General features: G+C 39.7%; 2 protein-coding genes across 11 annotated transcripts in view; both read right to left on the bottom strand.

The window, feature by feature from the left end:
- The window catches only part of LOC104939516 (B-cell receptor CD22), a 509,789-nt gene that overhangs the window by 473,492 nt on the left and 24,004 nt on the right, over nt 1-12,293 (bottom strand). The window lies entirely within an intron of this gene.
- LOC104930039 (slit homolog 1 protein-like) overlaps nt 1-12,293 on the bottom strand; it is a 60,429-nt gene that overhangs the window by 45,062 nt on the left and 3,074 nt on the right. For all 3 annotated transcript variants that reach the window (XM_027283221.1, XM_027283220.1, XM_027283219.1), the window contains 3 exons: nt 1,349-1,420; nt 235-306; nt 54-125 (listed from right to left, as the gene is read on the bottom strand). In XM_027283221.1, the coding sequence (XP_027139022.1) occupies nt 54-125; nt 235-306; nt 1,349-1,420 (216 nt within the window). The remainder of the gene's footprint in view (nt 1-53; nt 126-234; nt 307-1,348; nt 1,421-12,293) is intronic.

The following is a 12,293-nucleotide window of genomic DNA, read 5'->3' on the forward strand; positions in this document are numbered from 1 at the left end:
GTATGACAAAGGGAGAGTAAAGAGTAAAGAACTGAAAGCTTTTGGAGACTCACAGTCGAGACAGGGCTTCATTCTTCTGAAAGAGCAGCTCAGGAAGTTGGCTGAGACGGTTCTTGTTGAGGCGACTGGATGGACAAAAACACGTTGGATTTAAAAAAGATTGTAAATGTCAGTTTAGCAGAAATGTTATCTTCATTCTATATGCATGTATATATGTGTATGAATTTGTCTCACAGTCTCTCCAGCTCCTTCAGTTCATCAAAAGCGCCTCTTTCAACGTTACTAATCTGGTTCTCCATCAGATGACTGCAATAAAAGAGAGAAGAGAAATTATTATTTTTTTTTAATTTAAACATATTTGTACATAATCACATTTACAGTTCTTTAAGCAGTGCAAATAGCAAAGCAGTAAATAAATAGTTGCAACAAAACATCCTGATAGCTTTATCTTGCTGAAATGAAAAGCTTGTCTAATGAATATTTTGGCATTAGATCATGTCATGTACAGTACTTTGCTAATCCTTAGTAAAATATCAGGATCGATTAGCAGCAAACATCAGTCAGTCAAGTAAATTAATTAAGTAATTAACTAATTATGGTAAGAGGGAGGCATTTGCATGAATTTTGCACACAAAATAATTAAACTGAGCCGCTGCACAAACCAAAACACAAGACAAACTGTAACATCGTTCACCCTCTCATCAATCAAACTGAGAAAACAACATTATTCCTCCCACAGTTGCTGCTGGGATGTGTTCATTTGATAAATACACTCCACAGACTTCCACATCGTAAACCACTGGTGTAACACTCAATCCCCTCCTGACAGCAACGAGCCCCGGGCTCCCAGCGGGCTGCTAATCTGTTTTGAGCAGGCCTCCGGAGATGTCATTAGTTCTTGGCATGTCATCCTTTTTACACCTCATGCCCATCACTGACACTCAGCACAGTCCCGGGCCTCAGGTTAACACAGGAAACCACCACTGGTGTGTTTCCAGGTCAAAAGGTCACAGATAAACCCCTCCCTGTTGTAAATTTGACTGACACTGACACCAAACAAGCACCTCTGGGTGGCTCATGTGTCACTGATGAACTAAAGCATCATTCTGTTCCCTCTGGCTTGTGATGGCACCGCAGCCACGACTCCCACATTCTTAGCAGACTTAAAGCAAGCAAAGAAATTTGGGAAAGAATGTGTTGTTCTGTCATGGCGTGTGAGAAGTTTATTTTACAGAAATGTATCGAAAATGAAGATGTTCTGGATAATAGTCATATCTAAAATAAAATTGTATCAACACACAAGTTGAGTTAAAGCCCCCACATAGTTGGAAGAGTAACTGTGACTTACAGGACTCTGAGGTGTTTGAGAGCAGAGAAGTCTGTCTTGCTGATGACTGTCAAGTTGTTTCCGTTCAGATCACTGAAAAAAAACAAAAAACACAAGACAACAGTGGTTTGAGAACAGGAAGTAAACTGTGGGCAGAAGTCAATATCAGTATGTTCAAATAATCAATGACATCTGAGAGACAACATGGAACAGATCAATCTTAAAGGACCAGTGTGTAGGATTTAGTTTCATCTAGTGGTTGCATATTGCAATTCCCTGGCCACATCCTCTCTTTCCAAGCATGATAGAGAAACTATGGTGGCCATGCAACTCACAAAAAAACACCAAAGGCACTATCCAGAGGCAGCGTTTGTCTAAAAACATGCTGCAGCTAACAAAAACATAATAATACTCATTTTGAGGTGATGATACACTAAAAAAAGTTACAAATATTATATTATATTAATTTTCTGTCATATTCTGTAAATAGATCCCAGTAAATCTGACACACTGGACCGTTAAATACTGACAGGTACATATGAATACACACAACTACATACATGTTAATATGATAATATGTTGAGGAAAATACTAATGTCAACTTATTTTACTAAGAATAGAAGATACAGTTTGCAAAAGTTGCTCCTATCAACTGTACAGAAGAACACAACAAGCTAGTGTCCTACACAGGTTACACTGCTGCAGACTGTAACCCAAAAAATTGAAAAAAATATCTGTTAATCTTGTTTTTTACCTTCACAGTATGAATGAAGTTTGTATAAAGTGTATAGAAATCACTCGGAAATGTCACTCAATCACACATTTTTTGATAGCCTTGTCTAAACATTTTACTGTAAGATGTTAATACATGTCAAATCATCAGAATACAGCACCGACCCTTAAAAAACAGCCTTAACAAACAGATAACAAACTTATCACATTTGCTTCTTTGATTTGCACTCTCTCTCTACTGTACAGCACATTGTTTCTGCTCTTTTAAATCATTTTCACTCAGTTTGCAGAAAGTATTTTGAGTAGGAGTTCACTGTGAGGACAATCTGCATTTTTAAACTGTAAACTACTAACGTCAGCTTAAAGTTGCAAGCAAACCAAGGAAACTGTTTCTTCCAGATGTTTTTTCAGACGTACAGTATGTGATTTCTTCTAAGATAAAGCAGCTACTGTTTGACAAGAGTATTGTGTTTCTCCTTGACCCACACTGATATACTTCAATAACTTATTTAAATCTGGAAAGTTTCACAGTACTGTTGCACTCATTCCAAGTGAAGCAGATGCTTCAAGAGAAATGATTTAGTTTCCAGTCATTTAGCACGCACACTTAAGGTATAAACTGTTGTCAGTGTGTGTTATGTGATATTGTACTTAGGCAGGCACTCTATCCAACACAGTCGCAGAGGCTGCTCCTAGCGGGAGTGGTTTAACCCTATGACCTCATTGTCTACTTTGATGGACAGCAGCGAAGAAAGAGAGGGGATGATGTCACTCTTCCCACGAGGCTTTGTGGAAGGAGAGGTAAACTGAACCCTGTGCTCATACCTGTATGTGTGTGTATGTGTGTGTGTGTGTCTGTGTGTGGAGTGTCATGTTCCTGTACTACTGTAAAGGGTGGAGCAGAGTGTGACCTTGTCCTGTCCTGTATAAAAGAGAGAGAGAGTGGATGTTGTGGTTTGGGTGTGTGAACCGGATCTACACTTTACTAATGGAAAGACAAAGAAAACACCTGGCAAAGAAGAAAAAGAGAAAGATACATTATAGATAAATAAAAGAAAATTCCTAGTTCCTAGAGTAGTTTTTCTTGTCTCATGGGGTATGCTATAATCATTCCTCCTCTTTGTACTGGCCATGAAAACATTCCTATATGATGTAAGTGATCAGGTACAAAATCCAGTTTTCTTTCTGTGCAAAAATGTTTTAGAAAGTTTGACTGAAGATAACTTGAGGCTTTAGCAGCCTGAGTTAGATAAATGAAATGGTTATCTCCTAAAGATAGGCTCTTTTTAGTACAAAATGAACAATTTTTGATTCCCCAGACAGCTGCTGTGGAGAGATAGTAACACACAGGAGGGAATTTTGTGCTAAAAAGACTAACTCTGGAAAATCTCCACTTGAATTGACTAACTCTGATAGTGTCTCTGCACCATTTGTGTGTACATGAAGGAATAAAAAGTAAATTCACTAGAGCACTCCTTAAGAACTTACCATTTGACTATGGCTGCAAGTAAACATTATTTTCATTTTTAATTATTTTCAGAGCTGACTGATTACCATATATCATCCATAAAGGGGCAGAAAGTAATGATATAGCTCATTACAATTTCGATGTTGCGGTTTGTGCTACTGATCCGTCCTGACAAATTTCTCCCACTAGTCATGATCTGCACATGTTTTGCAGGCAATTAGTGTTCAGTTTTTGAATATGGCATCCCCACCATCTCTCTGAGGAACCAGCAGGATTAAAGACTAGAGTTGGCTAACAAAAGGAATTCAAACTGTTCAGTATCAACTTTGGCCAAAAAAAAAAAAAAGTCATGGCAGCTTGTGTTGTTTTGGCTCTCACAGCTACTAATGAAAACCAAACTCTCCATTAAGTAATTGTCTTGTTCTGTTCAACATCACACAATCTGGCAGATTGCTGCGCTAGAGTCAAAACAATGCAGGAGGTAGTTCTGAGTGGCTGGGAGGGAAAGCAGAAGCATGGGATTGGCTGGGACGGAGGGAGGGAAGGATGGATGGAGACAGGTCATGGCGGGGGGTCTAGAATCACTCCCTGGACATGTGTGAAATCACCCCGACAGTTAGACCACACAGGCAAAACGAGAATCAGGCGACGTACAGAAAATGATGACCACAATGTCACGTGTCACAAGAGCACGCATGCACCCTCAGAAACACAAAGAGCCTGAAAAAAAAAAACAGCCACTAATTGCAAAATGCTCATAAGATTTGTCTTTGTTGTATGAGAAGAAGGAAAAAGACACAAGGGAAAAGAGGAACATAAATGCAGCCCTGATGAGGCGTGGTTAATTGAGTTTTGTGCAGCATGGCGGGGTCAGGGGTCAGCTGAGCGACAGACTCCCCTCGAGTGGTGACTCTGCCAAACAATACCTCATTAAAGCAGAACGCGTCTCACACACACACACACACACACACACACACACACAGCCTCAGTGAGGGCAGTGAGGCAGTTGATCCGCTCAGCTCTGCTCTCCACTGTTAGGTCTGACATGGAGGGAGATCAGGAGGGGGGTGACTGAGGAAGATGATGAGATTCGTGGTGTGGACAGGGGGGAAAAAATAAAGATAAAAGACATTACAGTGAGAAGAAGCACTGAGCCTGAAGCAGAGCTGGGTAGCAAACTAAATTACTGAAAAAGCCCTTAGAGTCAAGTGTCAAAAACTGCCTGACTGCCATTCAAGATGGCAATGAATATTTGATCAAATTCAGAGTTGTGTTTACTTGTAAAATATTTACCAATCTAAATGGTTGCTTAAGTCAAAGCAGAGTGACGTCTTGATAAATTTTACAAATTTCAGAAGTAATATTATCCAGTCACATTTGAGTAGGCTTTGCGTTGCAACAGTCTGTGTGGAGAGCAAAAGATGCGAAACGCATGAGAAGAAATACAATCTTGGAACCCATCATTAACCCATGTTAATGATGAAGATGATTTAGCTTTTTATTAGCTTCTTTTATTCATTGGATCTCTATTTATATGCATTTATCTGTTCATGAAGATGAGCAGAAATGTGTCTTTCTTGTCAATTCTTGCGTATCAAGTTGCTAATTGGACTGCAGAGAAAGTCTTGCCCCCAGAGGTTAAATCATAGTCACAGTAGCCAATGGCCATAAACAGCTTCTATCCCTATAACTATAGACCTATGTTCAAATAAACTCTTTATCCGAGGATTTAGTGTATCATAGCACAGAGACAGCACTAGTGAAAGTTACAAATGACCTAATTGCCTCAGACAAAGGACTCGTCTCTGTACTTGTCTTGTTAGATCTTAGGGCTGCATTTGACACCATTAACCATCACATCCTATTACAGAGCCTCGAACATCTAATTGGCACTAAAGGAACCGCACTAAGCTGGTTTAAATCCTATTTTTCAGGTCGATCTCAGTTTGTTCATGTTAATGATGAAACGTCCATGCACACAAAAGTTAGATTCACAAGGTTCTGTGCTTGGACCACTTTTATTCACCCTATATATGCTTCCTTTAGGCATTTTTATTAGGAATCACTCCATTAACTTTTATGCAGATGCTACCCAATTATATTTATCAATAAATCCAGAAAAAAACAATCACTAAGCTAAATATGCCTTACGGACATAAAAATTTTGATAACCTGCAATTTTCTGATGTTAAACTAAGCAGAAACACACCTCCACCTCTTCTTTCTAACTAAAGATATAGCTACTCTAAATGGGATCAACCTGGCCTCCAGCTTCATCGTAAGGCACCTTTGAACAGTATATGTCTTTTAACTCACAACTAACATAACACAAACTTCAAGGACTGTCTTTTCCCACCTACATAACATTACAAAAATCAGCTGAATCCTGCCTCAGACAGATGGAAAATCTAGTCCATGCATTTGTTACTTCTAGGCTGGATTGCTGCTTGGCACATCTACTGACAGAAACCGGAATAAGAGATTGTATTTCTCCCATTTAGCTTCTTTGCATTGGCTACCTGTAAAAAGAGTTAGCACCATATATTAAAAGCACTCATAGTACCTTATTACCCCACTAGAACTCTGCACTCTTAAAATGCAGGGTTCCTTATGGTGTCTATAGTCTCTAAAGGTAGATTGGGAGCCAAAGCTTTCAGCTATGAAGCTCCTCTTCAGTGGAACAAACTCCCAGTTTTCCCTCTTCACATTTAATAAGACATCTTCTTGATAAAGCTTACAGTTAGGGCTGGCTCAGGTGAGTCCGAAACATCCCTTCTGCTACAGGCCTAGACTGCTGGGGGACTTCCCATGATGCACTGAGGTCTTCTTTTCTTTTCTCTTTCTCAATCTGTACACATTTATGTGCTAATGCATGTTCCTAAGCTTAGCTTCTTAGCTGTGGTCTGATATTCACTACAAATACCTTGATATTATTATTATCATAATTATTACTACAATTAGTCAACTGGTCACGGCCAGACAGCCACCGACCAGGGGCTGGGTTCTGCTCAAGATTTCTTTGTCTTTCTTCTCTTTAGTTTCATGAGATAACTTCTGTTATGATTTGGCGCTATACATAAAATCGAACTGAACTGAATCCCTAGCTTTTAAAAAAAACACAAACACACAGTGCAGCAGGATACATCTATGCATGCATGCGGCCAAATGGATCATTTAATCTGCTAATCAATTGAAGATCTGTGCATGATGCTGGGATCATGCACAGTGAAGTATCAAGATACACACATGCAAGCATAAACAAAATCCTCCCACTCAAACAACCACACACTGGAAAGAGAGAAGCAAACACAGTAACCATATACTCTCGATTGGTTTTAATAAACAACAAGAAAGCCAACACCTTTCTGCTCTGTCACCCATTTACTATAAAGAAATCCGATTCAGTCTCCAACCTTCATTAAGTCTGGTTTTGCCTACTTGAGCTTTAATTCCCTTTATGGCCATTTGCAAGCAACCCTGCCTACGCTTTTGTTTATTGGTTTATTTTAGCAAACACATTGTAGATTTGTGATGAGTTCTACTTCTGCTTCTAATCTGCTCGGACAAACAACAGTTATTAAAAAGAAAGAAAATAAATGGGATTCAGACCAAAAGCACTAATAGCACTACATTAAAACAACCCATGGGGCCATGTTGGTCAGGGTGTGTTGTTTAAGGGACCAGTGAGGCATGAAATATAATCTAGGAAGTGCAGTTGAGAGACAGATTAATGCATTTAAAGCTCTTATCAGGTGACAAAACACTGCACAACGATTTGTTATACTCACAGACAGGAAAGTTATCATGGCGCCAACTTATTTATCTTTCATCACAATAAATGCCAGGTTTAACATTTTTGCTGGACAAGCCTGTGTTGTTTTTCCAGAGAATCTTATATTGGCACTGCACCAAAAGACTGGCTCTAATCAGATGAATAAGAGGACTACATTGTTTCACAGAGGCCTGAAGTCGGCCTAAAACTCATTGTCCAGTTCTAACATGCAGCTTTTCTACCTTTATAGGTGGTACACAGACAATGTCAGACAAATCTGCAGCCTGCTAAAAGTCAGTGAGTGAGTTCATGAGTAACAACCCATTTCTATGAGTCACATCTAAAAATTCTGTTTCTACAGTTCGAGATACATTGTCAGGATCTTGGTGTCAATATTTAGAGTAAACCAGCAATAAATGTCAGTATACTTGCCAAGTCAAATAAACTAAACAGGACAAAAATCATATCATGGTAACTGCTCCATACACTTTACGCAAACCCTTATTAATACCTTTTCAGAGCAATTCTGTGCAACCCTGGGGTGGGTTCTGTCTTTGTTTGGTCATATGAGAACAGAGCGATCAGTACAAGATGTTACTGAGCGGGAGGTTTTCTAGGACTTCCAACCAGCTCTGCAGTGGTTCATTTGGATCAAGATCTGACCATGACCAATATCCCGCACAGATACTTGGTAAATGAACCAAAGAGTGGCAGCAAATATTCTGCTGCTCTGAATAAATCTATTTCCTCACCAGGAAAGAAAAATACTGTTTCCAAGCAGCTACTGTTGATCAATTAAAACAAAAACATACTGTGTGAAATATTACCAAGACACTGCACTGCAGACGTAAAAGCAATCATAGTTCACTGTCACCTCCTCCCCTCCATCAGTAGTTCTCCCCTTTCATATTCACCTCCCGACTTCCTCCTCTTCCCCAAACAGCTTCAAGCAACTCTTCCTCCCTGCTGTTCCTCCTCCTCCTGCACCCTCCTACTCACCCCATCCCATTTTATCCAAGATGCAGCACAATGGACGTGACTAATAATAGACTGTGCACACACACACACACACACACTCAGGTCTAATGACACTTAATTAGCGGCACCTTTCCCGCTGAGGGGCTGCAGGGGAAATGGTATGATGAAGAGATGGACAGAGAAAGAGACTGCAGGAGAAGCTGAGGTGGCAGTCCTTGGTAATAAAACTGAGAAACAAGGAGTGTGTGTGCATGTGCGCACGCATGTGTGTGACAAAAAAAAAGAAAATGAGAGAGAGAGAGAGAGTCCGACCATCCAAGACAAAACGAGTGGCTCATACCTAAAAGAGGAGCTATTTCTTCTTCTGTCAGTGCTTCTGTCGCATGGACGTGGTCTGGGTAAGAAAAGTCTGACGCAGACCAGAAAACCATAACGTTACTTTGCAAATTATGCCGCATAGCAGTCCCTACAACAGACTTAAAGACCATTAATCTGATTCAGATCGCCATGAAGATGGAAGGAGAGAATGGCTGCTGCTGCTGCTATTTACATTTGTCAGAATAAAATGTAATAAGATGTGGTCATTTTTTTTTAGAGTTTGGTTTCTTCAGCCTCGAAAAGACAAAGTTCAACATGAACTCTAACCATGCACCACGAATTTATGCTGTATGGTTAGGTTAACTCTCTCTAGTGAATGAATGCAAGTCAATGTCAAGTCAATAGTGTTATAAAAGACTAAAACTAGTACTGTGTCCTCTGTGTGTATGTGTGCGTGTGAAAGTGTGTGGAAGTGCATTTTGCACCTCAGTTTCCCGCTCTCTGCCCACTATGTCGGGCACTAATGATAATCCTCCTCACACTCAATTAGTTGCCTCACTGGCAGCTACACATAATGGCGTGCATGTGCGTGCACACACATAATATTTTTCTCAGTGAGTCATGTCCAATTTATATAATGATGCATCCAGGAACAGAAATAAACAGACACAGTCTGAGAGTGCTGTCTGTGACTGACTGCTGTGTGGTTCAGATGTTTATGTTTGAGTTGTGGGTATCCAGGAACTCTGCACATATGCCACACTACACACACACACACACACACACACAGTTAGTATCGAACTGTCCATTTGAGAATTTGGCTGCTTAATAAAGAAACATTACTCAACGGATATGCAGATTTTTCAAAAATTATGCCATTTCTAAGGAATGTAACATGGAAGCCTGCAGGTGTTTTAAATGTAATATTTGTTTACTGATGATTACATGGATAGATATGTTCATTTAATATCACATCATACATTGGGGTCTATGTAAACCTGTTCACATAGAAATGGCGTATTTTTTTCTTGAAAATTATTAAACAAACATTGAATTAGCATTTGCAGTGCAAACATCAAATTAGCAGTACTATTGGCAGAGTAGAAGTCTATTGAAACTAAGTTTGAAAACCAACGGCATCTTATCAGGCGCTTTTTTTTTTTTTTTGGATATAATATATCAACACAAAAGTCCAGGTGATAACGCTAAAGATCAAACTGATTGCTAACTTACTTTGAGGGACTTGAGCATTATCAGCAGCTCTCAACTTTATAACAATTATAACTAAACTGTCATAGTTAAAGGGGGTCTGCAGTAGTTACAATGAATGGGAACAGATCTGGGTGAAAAACAGTTTGAACTGATGTCTTATTTTCAAAAGCTCCCAATCCCAATGACTGTTGGACTGCTAAGGAACTGACTTCCACTGACCACAGTAAAACCACTGGCCATCTGGTGCACCAGAGCGTATACTCATCAACACGTCATAAGCGTATTCACAGAAATCCTCTCTCTCTCTCTCTCTTTCTTACACCGTTTTCCTCTTTTCTCGGTTCAAATAACCGTGCTCTTCAGGGCCCAAAGGGGCATCCATTTTTCAGCGTTGCCATGACAATCCAGCAAGGAAGGGGTGTTTAGTTTAACTGGTGCAGTCACCTTGATAAATGACCATCTTGTTGCCGCCTGTCTCCAAGGGAATACTGTACACACACTCTGTCTCTCTCTCACACACATACACACACACCACTGACTCTTTCTCCCCCAGTGGCTAGCTGTCCAGCTGACACACACACTCAGATCACTTTACATGCTAATTGGGCGACAAGCCCTTTAACAAATAGCTGTTTAATGAGTTAGTCTTCTCCACTGCAGGGCAGGGGCTGTCTGAGTCTACAGGACGGTAGACTCGAGCTCTGGGAAGAGGAAGCAAAGGTTAAAAGGTCACACTGGCTATGTTTACATGTACAGAGTCACCGGTCATTGGTCATTCCCTAGTGTAGGTTTTATTCCTTTTAAAGGATCAGTTCACACAATCACAGAAATACATATTGAGGTTTTTTTTTTAGATAAATTCCTGTAGCCATCCTAGTGAGATGTAGATGGAATTTGAATTGTGGTCATAGCACTGAAGACTTAACAGCTAAACGACTTTGCAGAAGCAATGTCTCTGGACATCTGTTGTACTCTGGAAAGTTCACAGATCTAGTAAGTCATTTCCACCAAAGAAGTCGTCCAAATTGCTGTAGATTATTCAGAGGACGAGAGACATTGTTCCTGGAAAGACACACTACTCCTTTTTAATAGAAACTCAAAAGTTTTTAAAAGAGATTTTTTTTTCAGAAAACACAATAGCTATCTCAGATATATTAGAACTAGGAATGCACCAATTGGGAAATTCTGTGCCGAGACCGACATATTTTGTTGTTATTTATTTGCCAGGGAAACAAAAGAAATCTACAACATCGCTCTCTTGTTGCAGCTCAGTTTGTTTCTTTTGAGACGCAGAGCTAAAACAGTCACTCATTGTCTGGGCTGGTACACGGAGCACTTACTGTAGGTATTTGTATGCAATTTACATCAGTGCTGAAAAACAGATGATTCATTCTCCAATATCCAACACATTTAGCCAGCTCACAACCTGCGACATGTCTTCACATTATCCATCTAACCATCCATCCATTCAGATCAATCCCAATTATATTATATTATTATATTTGTCAGATATAGATATAGAGCATGTTTATCCCAGCTTAGGACAGATCAGGAGCAGGGGAAAACTGTTAGCCTAGCCTGAAATAAATGGAAAAATGGGCCATCCAAAGCTGTTACATTTGCTTTGAAATATGTAGAAATTTAAATGTGACACAGAGATGTCAGAGTTATATTGCTCATTGTGGCATTGGAGCTGTCCTGTTGTTACTCTAATGTCTAAACCCAGGCATTGGAGCTGTCCTGTTGTTACTCTAATGTCTAAACCCACAGAATTTTTTGACATAGCAGAGGCTAGACTATGGGTCACTTTGAGAAAATCCTTTAACAACACCGGGTCAATACGACAGACCTTTTGTTTTTACTGATTTGGGAAAAAACACTTAAGTAAAAAAATAAAAATAGCCAGTTACACATGATCCCATGCTAATGCCAGGTAGATAAGACATATATGTCGGTCACTGTGTAAATCTATCTGATCTTGGTGCCTTGAATTGCTGAGAGACATGTAAGACTACACATCTGAACCACAGGCCAGTCGTTGGTTGTGATTCCTATCAACCTGTGTGATGTGCAAAGGTGAATCGCCAGTGACCAACTTCCAGGATCATGAATGTCAATATCCATGGCACCTGACAAGTTACAGTTGTCAAACTGGAAAAGAAATAAAGTTTTGGCAACCATTTGTTCTTTGAAACATGTCTAAAGCAGAATCTGCTTGTGTTTGGATTCAAATGACAAATTCTTCCCGTTTATGCCTGATGCTGATCTGGCCAAGCCTGTTGGATCTGGCAACTGTGTAGATGGATCCTGGTGTAAAACGTCAAATGTTATGAACTAGTTTAAACTTTCATGACATTCATAAATTATAACTTCCTGCTCAACTAAATGAAACAGTACCCACATTTACACCAATAAAACTTGTCTGTCCGGTGTATTTTTTTCAGTTTCTCCACTCTGTCAGCTATGATTACTTTGTGAAAGAAGAC

This window comes from Larimichthys crocea, chromosome X (genome assembly GCF_000972845.2).
Source record: "Larimichthys crocea isolate SSNF chromosome X, L_crocea_2.0, whole genome shotgun sequence".
Classification (NCBI taxonomy): domain Eukaryota; kingdom Metazoa; phylum Chordata; class Actinopteri; family Sciaenidae; genus Larimichthys; species Larimichthys crocea.